The sequence below is a fragment of the Ailuropoda melanoleuca genome, chromosome 4, assembly GCF_002007445.2.
Source record: "Ailuropoda melanoleuca isolate Jingjing chromosome 4, ASM200744v2, whole genome shotgun sequence".
Classification (NCBI taxonomy): domain Eukaryota; kingdom Metazoa; phylum Chordata; class Mammalia; order Carnivora; family Ursidae; genus Ailuropoda; species Ailuropoda melanoleuca.
The window spans coordinates 11,571,626-11,588,119 of NC_048221.1; the positions used below are offsets into that span (position 1 = coordinate 11,571,626).

Genomic DNA, 16,494 nt, shown 5'->3' on the forward strand with positions numbered 1-16,494 from the left:
AACTGCTGTGCCACCCAGGCGCCCCTAGGGATACAATGCTAAACTGATTAGACATGACCCCTGATTTCAGTGCTTGTACATGAGAGAGAAGGATATGGGTATTAAACAAATAATCAACCTAGTGAATATACATGATAAACTGTGATAAATGCTATGAGGAAAAAGAAAGAAGTTGCTGTGATAGGATTTGCTTATAATGGGAAGGTAACTTAGTATAGGGAAATCAGGAAAGGCTTTCCTGAGGAGGTGGCATTTAAGGTCAGACCTCAGGATGTGTAAGAGAAGGGGGAGGGCGTTCCGGGTAGAAGCAACAGTCTGTACAAAGTTCCTGAGGTCCAAGCATGCTTGGTTTACTATGGAACAGCTGAGGAGCTAGTGGGGCCGGAGAGCAGGGGAGGGCTGGGGGATAGAATTGAAGATGAAGCAGTGATAACTAGAATTTGTACTGCATCTCAAGAGTATATAAACAGACGGGTGATTTTTCAGGTTTTCCCTTTAGGAAGATCCCTCTGGCCACTGGACAGAGATAGCCTGGGGGGGATAAGGGAGAGGAGGAGGAAAACACCCTTGAGGAAGGAGCTGGCAACGGCAAGGGGGTAGAGGTCAACATGGGAGGAGAACAGAACTAGAGAGGTGAAGGCAGTAAATTGCATCTCTCAAGCTGGCCTTTGCCTCCAGCAATTAGCATTGAAATACTCCAATTAGTGCAGGGAGGGAAGGGTCCCCTAAAGTCTGGAGATCTCCCCAACAACAGCCCTTCTCTGTGCTCCAGACCTTTTAATCACCTCTCTGGGCTCTGGGTCTGCCTTAGGGATACCAAAGAATGTGGCACAAAGGGGACCATTAGCAAGGAATGGCAAACAGTTGGGAATGGAGGGGGCGGGGGAACTTCAGAAAGTGGGAGCTGAATACTGGAGGGGAGGTGGGACCTTGGGCATGGGGATGGGGTCCTGGCCAACACTAGTGAGCAGAGCTGGGGGGCTGTCTTCTCTGTGATATCAAAGATCATCACCTAAGATCCTGGTTTGTTTACATTGACTTTCTGGCATATATTCCTATTCCTTTTCTGTCACCAGATAAGTTAATGATGGCTTCTATTTTTTGGTCTTTTTCAGGAAAAATAAATACAAGGTTATTGAGGGGGGAAGGAAGGGGGGGTCTAGTAGGGCAGGAACTAGGCTCAGGCAAGTGAGGTATTCACGTTGACCACCAAATTTAAGGGGCTACCAAAAAATTCAGTGATCAAGATAAATCATATTTAATGCAGTATTTTAAAAGTCAAAATTATTCCAAAAAAATTTATGATGAACAGCACAACATTTTAAATAAAGATGGGATGCAATGCTGTGCTTTCATAGCCCTGCCTCAAACATCGTCCTGAACCAGCCCTTGGAGTTTAGAATACATCACTTATAGAAAAACATACATTCACTAAGTTCAATTTTTTTGGGTGTTTTAAATTTTCAAAACAACTTTCAAAGCAATACTAAAGAAAACAAAGGACTAAATACATGGTTTATTTAAATTTCAGAATGCATTGAGATTGGTCAATCACACTAGAATAAGTTGATTTCTGATGACCACAGGGAACCACACTGACACTCCTTGGATATAATCCAGAAGGCTTTTATGACATCAGCTCTTTCAAATTCACAGTCTCTTACCTACTTCCCAGGTCAACCAGTATATTCGAAGATATCTTTGGATCTGTGACCAGACAAGCTCTGGGTACACCCCAAGACTTGTGCTGGCCACTTAGACATGCCTCGTATATGACAACTCTAAGAGGGGCGGCTCTTACCATCTGGGACTCTTTCTCATTTTGTAAGGGAAGCAAAGGATGTTGCCAAATATTGCTAATTAAATACCTCGAATCTTCTCAATACAACCCAGGAACCTGGCTTCAAAAGGGGTCAGAGATTTTTTTCTCCCCTCATAGAAAATTTATTTATTTATTTATGGAATTCAATGCAATTTATTATTTATTAATTTTATTATTATGCTCAATTAGCCAGCATATAGCACATCATTAGTTTTTGATGTAATGTTCAACAATTCACTAGTTACATACAACACCCAGTGCTCATCACCACACGTGCCCTCCTAATACCCATCACTCGGTTACCCCATCCCACCACCCCCTCCCTTCTGTAACCCTCAGTTTAGTTCCTGGAGTTTTTTTAGAGCAAACAATTTGGTGTTTGAACATGACAATATTTTCTATATTAATACATCTATTAATCAAAACCCAAACCAGAAATGCTACAGCCAGTTCTGTTGAGCTTACAACATGTCTCTCCCATCCTCTCATACTGGGTGTTTCTTCTTAACCCTCCCCACCCCCCAAGAAAAGCATATCTCCAGTTCTGCCTCATTTCATCAGTGCTTGCTAAAATTGGTCCCTTCTTTCCAATCCAGGTCTTCATCCCTTCTTGGAACACACTGGCTTCCTCTCCTTGTAACCCTGATAAACATATGCTTCTGATCCCCAGTTCCAACTTAAAGAATTCTAGTTTTTCCACTTCAGGGGCAAGACCTTTTTTTAATTTTATTTTTTTATAATAGTAATTTTTTATTATGTTATGTTATTCACCATACAGTAGTACATCATTAGTTTCTGATGTAAAGTTCGATGATTCATTAGTTGCGTATAACACCCAGTGCACCATGCAATACATGCCCTCCTTAATACCCATCACCAGCCTATCCCACCCCCCGCCGGAACCCCTCAGTTTGTTTCCCAGAGTCCATAGACTCTCATGGGTCGTTCCCCCTTCTGTCAGGGGCAAGACCTTTAACTAATGGATTTAATCTCTTATATCTCTGCTTCCTCGTCTTCAAAATGGAACTAATAATATGATTTTCCTTGTGAAGTAAAAGAACTGATGTGTGTTAAATCATCTAAGACTGCACCTATCATGAGTCATCAGGGAAAATAAAATCAAAACCACAATAAGATACCACCAGAATGGTTATGATCAAAAAGTTAGATATGTTAGTGTTGGCAAGGATGTGGAGAAACTGGGACCCTCACACTGCTGGTGGGGATGTAAAATGATGCAGCCACTTTGGAAAACATTCTAGCAGTTTCTCAAATGATTTAACATAGAGTTACCATATGATCCCTCAATTCCACTCCTAGGTATATACCCCCCCACAATGAAAATGTATGTCCACACAGAAACTTGAACATGAATGTTTGTTGCAGCATTACTCCTTATAGCCAAAAGTCAGAAACAGCCCAAATATCTATCAACAGGTGAATGTATAAACAAAGTGCAGTCTATCAAACAATGGGATTTCTTTCAGCCATAAAAAGGAACGAAACACTGATTCATGCTATCATATGGGTAAACCTTGAAAACATACTAAGTGACAGAAGCCATACACAAACAGACAGATCAATATTGTATGACCTCCATTTACAAAAAAAAAATGTCCAGAACAGTCAAATCTATAAAGACTGTGGATTAGTAGGTTTTTAAGCCCGGAAGGAAGAGAGGAAAGAGGAATGACAGATAAATGGTACAAGGTTTTATTTGAAGGTGATGAAAATGTTCTAAATTGACTGTGGTGATGATTACACATACCTTTAAGTGGGTGAATTATATGGTATGTGAAGTATATTTCCATAGAGCTGTTTTTTTAAAAGACCACACCTAGCTGATGATAAATGCCCCCCCCCAAAATGGGAAAAAATGGAAGCTGTTATCAGCATAACTATTAATAAGGAAAGAAGGAAGATAGAAAGGAAAGAAGAGAGGGAGGGAGGGAGGGAAAGAAAGAAAAGGAAGGAAGGAAGGAAGGAAGGAAGGAAGGAAGGAAGGAAGGAAGTTAGTTTGGTTCCAACTCAAATTTCTGGCTTTGTCTTTGAGCTAAAGATTTTATAAGTCCGGGGTTCGGGACAGCAGCCTCAGCACCCGAGAGCTTGTTAGAAACACAGATTCTAGAGCTCTTTCCCAGACCTGTTGAATCAGACACTTTGGAGTGGGGCCCAGCAGCCTGTGACTTAACCACCCCTCCAGGTGACTGTGATGTGTCCCCAATTTGGAGACCCATTACCCCAGAGGACTCACTGGGCTGACCCCATACTGCATCCCTGTACCTTGCTGGCTTTGTGACCCTGAGCAAGTCCGAACCTCACTGTGCCCATTTCCTCATTTATTTTTTTATTTTTTAAAGATTTTATTTATTTGACAGAGACACAGTGAGAGAGGGAACACAAGCAGGGGGAGTGGGAAAGGGAGAAGCAGGCTTCCCACTAAGCAGAGAGCCCCATGTGGGGCTCAATCCCAGGACCCTGGGATCATGACCTGAGCCAAAGGCAGACACTTAACGACTGAGCCACCTAGGCGCCCCCCTCATTTCGTCATTTAAAAACAAAGTGCATAAATGAGTGAAACCATATGATAAATGTCTTTCTCTGCTTGACTTATTTCACTTAGCATAATCTCCTCCAGTCCCATCAGTGTTGCTGCAAATGTTGGGTAATCGTTCTTTCTGATGGCTGAGTAATCCCAAGGGGCTGTCTGACTCTGCCTGAGCACCTCCCTAAGCAGGACCCAGCCTGTGGATGCTTCCCCCCAATATATCTGACTCCACAACACATGAAAGAGAAATGGATATTTATTGAGGATTTCAAGGGAGTGAGGGAAGGGGAATTTACATCAGGCATTTGATGGCAACTTCATAAACCTTATAAAATGTCCATTTATGTGCCTGTTCTTTCCTCAAACTTCTTCGCCAGTCACTGGGCCCATCACTTCCTTTATGTCCTAGTCAACTACCAGCAACTGGTTTTTTCTCCTGTCCCAGTCCTTTCCCTCAGCCCAGTCCCCACTTCCTTAGTCCTCTCCCACATCTTTGCCCCATCTGTCCACACATCTCTTTTCTCCCAAGGAGAAATTCAAATCACCTCTTTTTCTTTCTGTAATTTGAATCTTCAGACCGTTATTCACCTCAGCCAACAAAGGCGACACAAAGGAGGAGACAACTTTCCATCAAAAATGTAAAGAACTAAAAATGAACAATCATTTTCTTCATCAAAAATGCTTTCTTTTCCTCAACATGGTATTCAGAATGAGAGCAACGTTGTGTCTGAAGAAGAGGACACAATACTGGGTACACAGCAGGTGCCCAATCACAGTATAAGTATTTGGGCAGAGCAAGCATCTTTCATTCACACATTTGTAATAAACCATGTACATAGGTTTCCCAACACATTGATGTGGGCATGGCCCCCCACCCCCTGCCACCCTCGGGCACAGGAACCAAGAGGAAGTTGACATACATTGGGGAGGCTGTGACCCCAGTGAATCCAGGAGGAATGAGGTCACTGAGACTGGGGGAAAGGAGAGAAAACAAACAAGTACTTAGAATTTAGAGTACTTGCCAAGAAGGCAGGTGGGGGAATTCACAACCAATAATCATCACCAGGGGCGCCTGGGTGGCTCAGTCAGTTAAGCGTCTGTCTTTGGCTCGGATCATGATCTCAGGGTCCTGGGATCCAGCCCTGCATCGGGCTACCTGCTCAGAGGGAAATCTGCTTCTCCCTTTGCCTCTGCCCCTTCCCCTGCTCATGCATTCTTTCTCTCAAATAAATAAGATCTTAAAAAAAGATCATCACCACTGAAGCAGAATCATTCCCATTTTATAGATGGAAGCCTGAGGTGACTATACCCAACACATCCTCTGCCACAAAAGAAGCCACTTCAGGGGCTCTGGGGATAGAGTTTGCTGAGGAAGGTCTTTTTCATGGCGGTCTGCAGCTCCTTGTTCCTGAGACTGAAGATGATGGGGCTGAGGAAGGGCGTGAGGATTGTATAGGTGATGCCCATCAGGGTGTCTCCTTCCAGAGACTGGGGAGCCTTGGGCTTGAGATAGATGACAGAAGCAAAGCCATAGTGCACAACCACCACAGTGAGGTGGGATGCCACAGGTGGAGAAGGCTTTGTGCCGGCCCTCAGCAGAGGGGATCTTCAAGATGGCGGCCACGATGAAGGCATAAGAGAGGAGGATGAGGAGAAAGCAGCCCAGCAGGGCGGTGATACACACCAGGCCCACACCCAGGGCCACTATTGGTACATTAGTTCCACAGGCCAGCTTCACCAGAGGCGGCACATGGCAGAAGAAATGGTGGACCTCATTGGGTCCACAGAAGGTGAGATGGAAAATGGCCATGGTCACCACCAGCCCCATGACCGAGCCACCAACCCAGGACCAGGCCACCAGGCAGGTGCAGCCATGGGGGCTCATGAGCACGTTGTAGTGCAAGGGGTGGCAGATGGCCACATAGCGGTCATAGCCCATGACCGTGAGCAGGAAGGAGTGGGTGAAGCCAAATGTGAAGGAGAAGAACATCTGGCTGGCACAGGCTGCAAAGGGGATGGTGTGAAGGGTGGAGAGCAGGTCGGCCAGCAAGCGGGGGGTGATGGCCAAGGTGTAGAGGATCTCGGAGATGGACAGGGCGCACAGGAAGAGGTACATGGGCGTGTGCAGGCTGCGCTCACTCCAGACAGTGGCCATGATGAGCAGGTTCCCCAGCAGCGTAAACAGGTACATGAGCAGGAACAGCAGGAAGAAGACAGGCAGGAGATGTGGAGGGAAGGTGGAGAAGCCCACGAGGATGAATTCAGACACGGAGCTGTGGTTTAGACCCAGAGTGGCGGCCATCCCTGGGTTGGGAGAGAGTGAAGGTGGCCTGGTGGGCAGTTGCTCCAGGTCTGCGCTGAACCCACGGGCCTGGGAGGACTTCCCAGGGGGAGAGGGGACCCTCCCCCTGCAGGCCATGGCCAGTCCCTCTGCCACCCGCTGCTCATGATGACTGTCAGTGCTCCTCAGAGCTGCTTGGGGTTCACAAAGATCGTATGCTTCAAGTGCATAGTGCAGAGCCTGGCACATAGTAAGAACTCAGGAAATGATGGTAATAGTAATAATAATAATAGCTACTATTTTAAAATCTCAGTGGAAGGAGTTCAGGGTCTCTATTCAGCCACACCTGGGTTGAGTTCCTCTTCAGATCTTGTCAGTGCCTCCAGCCATGTTTCTAAGTAGGAATGGAAAATAAAAAAAAAAAGCAACAATTCAGTCTTCTTTTTTTAAAAAAATTATTATGCAAGGGTCTGCAATAAAAATTTTCAAATTGGGACAATCTGGTGCTGGTTGGAATTCCATCTTTGAAATGTCAATGCAGATCTTGGCATCACTATCTCCAGTTTGCTGCATCAACTCCGAGTTGTTTGCAAGGCTTAGCAGGTATTACGTGGTGGCTTTTGTTCTTTTATGACAAAACTCTACCATGTTATCCACATGAATTAAATAAATTTGAGAAGTTGTTTTAAAACAGTGCTTCCAACATCTACACCAACAGCAACAACATTGGGTTGGTTCCTTAATCTTTTTGAGCCTTAGTTTCCTCGTCCCTAAAAGGAAGTTGATCATAATAATATCTAGCTGACAAGGTTGTTACGAGGATTAAATAAGATTATACATGTAATGTACTTTCTGTGGGGGCATGGAATAGATGACAAACACTGGACAAGTTAAGAGTGAGGACAGGCATGAATGACCAGAATCAGATTGTTTTAAAATGTAGCAACCTATGGTTGTATCTCTCTTTTAATTGAGTATTTAATACATTTACCTCTTTTGTAGTTACTGATGTTTTAGGACTTAATTCTGTCACCTTATTTAATACTTGAGATGTTACATATATATATTAATGTACATACCTAATATATATGTATACTTATATATGTATATTTAATCCGTACAAATACACACAGACACATGTATATTCCTATTCGCTACACCAAAATCAACCAAACAACCAAACAAAAAAAAAAAGAAAAAAAACCCCCAAACACTAAGAGAATGTAATTTTCTCCAAAAAGGACCCTGTGTGAGGTCATAAAGGAAGTGCGGGTACATTCCCAAGTACCACTATTACAAAGACCGAAGCATCTGACCATTTGGCAACGAACCTAGAACTTAATAAGAAGAGGATACCTCAAAATTCCCAAATGCTTAGAATGTAAATATTAGGTTGAACCATTTGACACCGACACAGTTACCTATTTATTACTCATTAATCTTCAGGCTAAAAGGAAAATTAAGAAATACTAAGAAGTGCATGATATTGAAAAGTTGAAATAACTAAATGAAATGGATTGTGTCTTGGGATAGAAAAAGGACATTAGTGGAGAGCCAGAAAAATTCTAGTAAGATCTGTTGCTTGCTATATAGTGTTATATACTCATGATCATTTCCTGGGTCTGATCATTGTCCTGGGCTTCTGTAAGATCCTTCTGTTAGAGGGGGGTGGCAATGGGAGGATAAGAATTTTCTGTATTATTTTTGCAACTTTTTCATAAGTTTGAAATTAATTAATAAAATATTACAAAATAAAATATCACTCAAAGTTGCACAAAACCTGCCAACAATCTAGGGATTACTTTAAACAAGAACACACAAGAGCTTCATGGAGAACAATTAGACCTCTACTAGATAGAAAACATGACAGGTCATATAAATAAATGGATGAAAAGAAAAGACAATATCAGAAAGATGTTCATTCTCCCCCAAATTTAATCTATATATGCAATGTAATCTTCTCAGAAATATCCAGTTGGATTGCTTGAGAAAGATGGTGGACTTATTCCAAAATGTTTATGAAAAAATAATGACCCATGAATCACTGAGGCAGTCTTGAAATGGAGCATGAAAGAAGGTGGGGGGTGGGAATTGCCTTCTGAGATATGGAGACATTCTACAGAGTCTGGGAAACAAAGCAGTGTAGGATTGTGCAAGGACAGACAGATGACCAGTCGTTCCAAATGCAGACCTCCAAAACAGAGCCGGCCATTTGTATAAGGTAACGGTCACACCACAGCTCTTTGGGAAAGAGATGAGTTGTTTAGGGGATGCTGTTGAGGAAAGTATCTCTCTGTACAAACAAAACCAAAACTAGACTCTCCATATCCCAACGCAAAGAGAATCAAGTTAGGTTAATAACATAATTGTGACAGATAAAACCATAGTTAATGAGAGTAAGTGTAATAGGATCTTTGTGCTCTAAGAGCAGGAAAGGAGCTCCTTAAACAGGAAAAAAAAAAGTACAAACCTTAAATAAATGGACTACTGGGCTCAGTGTCAGAATGGGGTCCCTCATACAGGAAAGCAGCATTTGTGGGTTACACGGCCCGGGGCAGCCCAGCAGTTCCAGGGGTACTGTCTCAACTCCGTCCTCTACCTCATGCCTCTGCCACCATCTCTGGCCCCTACTCCTGGCCTCTCTGTGCCATGGCTAGCCCTGGGTCTGGTCTCATTCCCCGTGTCCTGGTGAACTGTGCCTGCCTACCTCCCCTTTCGACTCCACCTCTCTGCTGGCTGCCAGAGTCCATCTTCTGAGACACATGCCCCTTGTGAAGTTATGCCAACCCATGGTTCAAATGCTGGGTCCTCATCACGTGTTGGGATAACCAGAGAACTGCCCTCATAGGTTCCCTGTGGCGATTTTTTTAAATAATAATATTTTTATTATATTATGTTAGTCACCATACAGTACATCCCTAGTTTTTGATGTAAAGTTCCATGATTCATTACTTGCATATAACATCCAGTGCTCATTACAACATGTGCCCTCCTTACTACCCATCACCAGCTTATCCCATTCCCCCATCCCCTCCCCTCTGAAGCCCGGCAATTTGATGCCAAGTGATTAGCACAGAGAAAGTTCTCAAGGAATGTTAGCTGGCATTGTGCTCACTTTTTATTGTTGTTATTGGGCTCGTTGCCACTCACCCTTCTCTTCCAGGTGATGCGTATTGGTGCCAATCCCTGTTCTAGGGTACCCTTTGTCTACACTGTGAATGTCCCCTACCCCAGCACATACTCCCACTCCCATGGGCAGTCCACCTCTTCCTCTTTCCTGGCTACAAACAGGCCAGGGAATGTGCTTCAAAATGTATAAACGGTACCAAAAAATGGGGTCTCTCTTGGCTCCTTGTCTCTGTCTGATACTTGTTCTGTGTCACCCTTCCCAGAACAGGCCCTGTGCAATACTCTCCATGGGGTGGGGGTCTCCAAGTGACCTGTACAGGTGTGATGTAAGGGAGGAGAAAGGTCAGGCCCTCATCCTATCTGTGGGCTCTCAGCCAGAACCCCAAGCCAGGGCACGCTCCGGCTGCCTCCCACATCCTGCCCCTATGCCCGTCCTTCCTCCCCAAGGGGACACTATTCAACCCACTCAGCTCTCTCTGCTTATGCACCTGTGTCCGAGACTCAAGCCAGGCTCCCAGGAGGATAAGCAGACAGAACTGAGCACCAACACGCAGGTACACGGGTTCTGAAATACACACTGGCAGTGAAACCCAGGAGACATTCGGCCAGGAACAGAGACACTGTTGCTCATTCTGTACCCCTCTACTGAGCATGAACCAGGTGCCTGGGGCTTGTGTGGGATTGAGATAAGCCAGAGACACACAAACAAGTGTACCATGGTGGGTTGAATAGCAACCCCTCCAATTCACGTCCACTGGAATGTCAGAACGTGACCTTATTTGAAAATAGGGTCTTTGCAGATGTAATTAAGGTAAGGATCAAGGTGCAATCATCCTGGATAAAAGTGGATCTAAATGCAATGACTTGTGTCCTCACAAGAATAGGAGGGGACACACAGAGGGAAGCAGGCTATGTGAAGATAGAGGCAGACGCCAAGGAATGCCTAAGGCCACCAGAAGCTGGAAGACGCCAGGAAAGGTTCTCCCCTAGGGCCTTTGAAAGGAGCATGACCCTGCCAATACCTTAATTTTAGACTCTAGCCTCCAGAACTGTGAGAGAATAAATTTCTGTTGTTTAAAGCCATCTGGTTGTGGGAATTTGTCCCAGCAGCTTCAGGAAATGAATATGGACAAACACAAGTGCACATACAGCACTGCATAAATGAACAAACACATGTACATGGTGACAAACCCAGTGTCACCCTCTGGCTCAACACCACTCTCCCCGCACCTGGGACAGAGAACACTTCCTGCCTGGGAATGGATCCTGGCATCCCTGACTGCTGTGGGTCCAGGCTTTGAGGGAAGGAGGCAGTGTGGACAGTGGATGGACTCAGTGTGGGACCAGGTTGCTGGGACTGTAACCCCACCTCCACCCCATCGCCGTCCCAGCCCCCTTCCTCCAGCCACAACCTCCCTTTGCTTTGGCTTTCCACAGTTCGCATGCTTTCTCCCTTCCGCTACCCTGGCTCTTGCCACCTGTTCCTGGAAAACATTGCTGGAAAGAGAGCTCCTCTTGCCTTGCTTGTAGACTGTCAGCCTGGGATGCCCTGTTTGCAGCTGGGACTGCAGCTGTGCCTCCTGCAGCGTGCGGGGTCAGTGGTAAGCCAGGCGGGAGCTTTATCTCCCTGGTGCCTTCCACTGTGGCAGATTCCCAGAGGTCTCTCCCCAGAGTCTGGGATACAGGATGCCAGCTTCTCCAAGCCCAAAGAGGGTGACCAGGGCCCTGGGAATGCCCTTTTCCTCTCTGGATCTTTCTCTCTCTTTCCTTCCTCTCTCTCTTGCCCAGGTCTTCCCTCCCCTCTTTCCTTCTAGTCATCTCTCCCTTCTTGTCTCTCATGCTCTCTCCCTCTTTCCTCCATCCATCACATCTTCACTGAGCCCTAGCTAAGGAACTTGGTGTGAATCTCGGAACCTAAAAAGAACACTGCTGTAAGACTAAAAGAGCCCTCAGTCTAGGGAGAGGCAGAGCTGGATGCAGACGTATTACATTATGTAAAATGCAACAGTATAACATAATGCATTATAATCTATAGTATATTGTAATTGCACAGGAACATTATTTGTTCACTACATTGAGATTTTTACTCAATTAACAAATATTTAATAAACTCCTACTAAGTGCCAAGCATGATTTTCCTTTTTGATACTATTTCAAACCTTTTCTTTGTTTTTAAAACCAGTGCCAAAAGGGAAAGTCATTTCAATTTGTAAACGAAATTACACATCTTGTATCTCATTGGCTTAGTAGTTGGTGTTACTTAGTCTTTAGCTATGAGAGTACTATTATAGTAGCAAGGAAAAAGGTTATATGTGTGATGAGATTGTGCACTTAAAAAAAAATAGAAACAAGCAGTAAAAAGGTGAATTCAAAACATACTGTAACATTATTACATATGTTATATGATTTATACTAATACATATATAACACAGAGATATGTATACACATTTATCCTGATAGTTCTCTTTCTCTGGGGAACTCGAATACAAAACACTCAAAAGAAAAAGAAGCCTTGGAAAAATGTCACCTTTCCATCTAAAGAGATCAGTCCAGATCTCCAGATCCCTGGTGGTCTTTCCTTTGTGTAAGTATTTCCACCAGGTTAGCCCCTGCAACTCAATGTCCTCTCTGCTGATGTGCATGCTTGTGTATCCTTATTGTAAGGCAGAGGCCTCAACACACAGGAGTTTTAGCATCTCTTCTGAGCTCACACAGTCCACACTGAGCAGGGAGAAATTTCCTGGTGTCCTCCAGTTCCTACTCTGTTGAGTTCGTTGGGTGTAGACCAGAGGCCCTGGGTTGGATACCCCGTAGCTACATGGTCACATGTGTCCTCATAACACACCCCAAGGGCCTTGCTGCCAATGAGCAAATCCCGCAGCCAGGCTATCAGGACTCCTTCACCTTTGCTGATGGACTTCTTAGGATACTCAGCCTTTCTCATGAGTGACATGAATGCCCTAATTCTTCTCTATGGCCCAAGGATCTGGCTTGAAACTCATTTTGTCATGAAGCCAAATCACATAGAATGATAGGATGCCTTTTCACGAGTCAGTTTTCTAGGACTGCTGTAACAAGCACATAACCCTGGTGATTTAAAACCATACACGTCTATCCTCCTCTATGCTGGAGGCCAGAAGCCGAAATCAGGGTCACCAGGTGTGAGTCAAGGTGTGAACAGGGCTGCGTCCTTTGGGGGATCCAGGGGAGAATCTGTCTCCTTCTTTCCCAGCTTCCACAGGCAGCAGGCATTCCTTGGCTCAAGGTTCCCTCCCCAGTTACTCCAGTCCCTCGTTCCAGTGTCATATCCCCTACTTCTCCGTATGTCTGATCCCTCCTTCCCATTTAGAAGGACACTTGCAATTATAGCAAGCCCATCTGGATGACCTAGGGCAATCCCTCTGTCTCAGATCCTTAACTGAATCTCATTTGCACTGGGTAAGGAAACATAGTCACAGGCTCTGGATAAAGACATCTTAGGTGGCATTAGTCATTAACATCAATAATTATAAAACAATGAAATGGAAACACAAGGTCTCATTGTCAGTGTTGATGTGACAAAGTGTCTCAGTAGCTGCTCTGGAGTCAGTGTTTCTCTCTGGATGTGTGAAAGGGAAATGTGTGCCTGGAGCTGCACCTGTTCACTTCCCTGAAAGGTGTTTATTACTTCTTTTTTTTAATAATAATTTTTTATTATGTTATGTTAGTCACCATACAGTACATCCTTAGTTTTTGATGTAGTGTTCCATGATTCATTGTTTGCGTATAACACCCAGTGTTCCATGCAATATGTGCCCTCCTTAATACCCATCACCGGCCTATCCCAATCCCCCACCCCCTCCACTCTGACGCCCTCAGTTTGTTTTCCAGAGTCCATAGGCTCTCGTGGTTCATTCCCCCTTCTGTTTACTCCCCGCCTCATTCTTCCCTTCCTGCTATTTCTTCTGTTCCATAAATGAGTGAAACCATATGATAATTGTCTTTCTCTGCTTGACTTATTTCACTAGCATAATCTCCTCCAGTCCCGTCATGTTGCTGCAAATATTGAGTAATTGTTCTTTCTGATGGCTGAGTAATATTCCATTGTATATGTGGACCACATCTTCTCTTTTTTTAAATAATAGTATTTTTTATTAAATTATGTTAGTCACCATACAGTACATCCCTAGTTTTTGATGTAAAGTTTCATGATTCATTACTTGCGTATAACACCCAGTGCACCATGCAACACGTGCCCTCCTTAATACCTATCACCAGCCTATCCCATTCCCCCCTGCCCGAGGCCCTCAATTTGTTTCCCAGAGTCCATAGTCTCCTGTGGTTCATTCCCCCTTCTGTTTTCCCCCCTTTCTTCTTCCCTTCCTTCTCCTATCGATGTCCCTACTTCTTGTGTTCCATAAATGAGTGAAACCATATGATAATTGTCTTTCTCTGCTTAACTTATTTCGCTTAGCATTATCTCCTCCAGTCCCAGCCATATTGCAGCTAATGTTGAGAAATCATTCCTTTTGATGGCTGAGTAATATTCCATTGTATATATGGACCACATCCTCTTTATCCATTCGTCTGTTGAAGGGCATCTCGGCTCCTTCCACGATTTAGCTATTGTGGACAATGCTGCTATGAACATTGGGGTGCATAAGGCCCTTCTCTTCACTACATCTGTATCTTTGGGGTAAATATCCAGTAGTGCAATTGCTGGGTCATAGGGAAGCTCAATTTTTAACTTTTTAAGGGACCTCCACACTGTTTTCCAGAGTGGCCATACCAACTTGGATCCCCACCAACAGTGTAAAAGGGATCTCCTTTCTCCACATCCTCTCCAACATTTGTTGTTTCCTGCCTTGTCAATTTTTGCCATTCTAACTGGCGTAAGGTGGTATTTCTGTGGTTTTGATTTGAATTTATCTGATGGCTAATGATTTTGAACATTTTTTCATGTGTCTGTCAGCCATTTGTATGTCTTCATTAGAAAAGTGTCTGTTCATATCATCCACCCATTTTATGATTTGTTTATTTGTTTCTCGTGTGTTGAGTTTGAGAAGTTCTTTGTAGATCTTGGATACCAGTCTTTTATCTGTAGTGTCATTTGCAAATATTTTCTCCCATTCCGTGGGCTGCCTCTTTGTTTTGATGACTGTTTCCTTGGCTGTGCAGAAGCTTTTTATCTTGATGAAGTCCCACAAGTTCATTTTATCTTTTGTTTCTCTTGCCTTTGGAGATGTGTCATGAAAAAGTGGCTGCGGCCAAAGTCATAGAGGTTGCAGCATATGGTCTTCTCTAGGATTTTGATGGATTCCTGTCTCACATCGAGATCTTTCCTCCATTTGGAGTTTATCTTTGTGTATGGTGTGAGAGAGTGGTCAAGTTTCATTCTTTTGCATGTAGCTGTCCAATTTCCCCAGCACCATGTATTGAAGAGACTGTCTTTTTTCCACTGGATGTTTTTTCCTGCTTTGTCAAAGATTAGTTGCCCAAAGAGGCGAGAGTCCATTTCTGGGTTCTCTATTCTGTTCCATTGGTCTATGTGTCTGTTTTTGTGCCAGTGCCATGCTGTCTTTGTGATCACAGCTTTGTAGTATAGCTTGAAATCTGGCAATGTGATGTCTTTCCTGATTAAAACACTTCAGAGTGGACCACATCTTCTTCATCCAGTCATCTGTTGAAGGGCATCTCGGCTCCTTCCACAATTAAGCTATTGTGGACAATGCTGCTATGAACATTGGGGTGCATATGGCCCTTCCCTTCACTACGTCTGTATCATTGTGGTTTTCCTGAGGGGCTGCACCATTTTGCATTCCCACCAACAGTGTAAGAGGGGTCCCCTTTCTCCACATCCTCTCCCACATCTGTCTTTTCCTGATTAGTTAATTTTAGCCTCTCTGATCAGTGTCACATTCTATATCATTTTGGTTTTGATTTGTATTTCCCGGGATGCTGAGTGATGGTAAGCTTTTTTTCATATGTCTCTTGGCCATTTAGGTGTCTTCTTTGGAGAAATGTCTATAATGTCTTCTGCCCGTTTCTTGGTTGGATTATTTTTCCTTTGGGTGTTGAGTTTGGTAAGTTCTTTATGTATTTGGATACTAGCTCTTTAACTGATAAGACTTTTGCAAATATCTTCTCCCATTCTGTTCTTTGTCTTTGGTTCTGTTGGCTGTTTCCATTGCTGAGCAAAAGCTTTTTGACTTTTTAAAAAAATTATGTTACGTTAGTCATCATACAGTACATCATTAGTATTTGATGTAGTCCCACTAGTTCATTTTTACTTTTGTTTCCCTTGTCTTTGGAGATGTGTCTAGCAAGAAGTTGCTGTGACCCAGGTCACAGACATTGCTGCCTGTTTTCTCCACAGGATTTTGATGGATTCCTGTCTCCTATTAGGTCTTTCATCCAGTTGGAGTCTATTTCTGTGTATGGTGTAAGAAAATGGTCCAGTTTCATTCTTCTGCATGTGGCTGTCCAATTTTACCAACACCATTTGTTGGAGAGACTGTCTTTTTTCCATTGGATACTCTTTTTTTTCAGTATTGAAGGCTTTCATTTTTGCGATGTACATGAGGGAAAAGAAGAAAGTCCTGATGGTCCTCCTCTGATTTAACAGAGCGATTTTGAATGTGTTTATATTGTTTAGAAACAGCAGTCTTTCATAATTTTATTAATTTCGGTCCTTTCTCTTTTCTTTTGGATAAGTCTTGCCAGTGGTCTGTCAAT

General features: G+C 43.7%; 1 protein-coding gene across 1 annotated transcript; it reads right to left on the reverse strand.

Moving 5' to 3' along the window:
* Window positions 1-5,711: 5,711 nt before the first annotated feature.
* LOC100464033 (olfactory receptor 10H1) lies at window positions 5,712-6,672 on the reverse strand. Its single transcript, XM_002930605.4, is given in 2 exon segments — window positions 5,712-5,933; window positions 5,935-6,672. Coding segments are annotated over 2 exon segments (960 nt in total).
* Window positions 6,673-16,494: the final 9,822 nt, after the last annotated feature.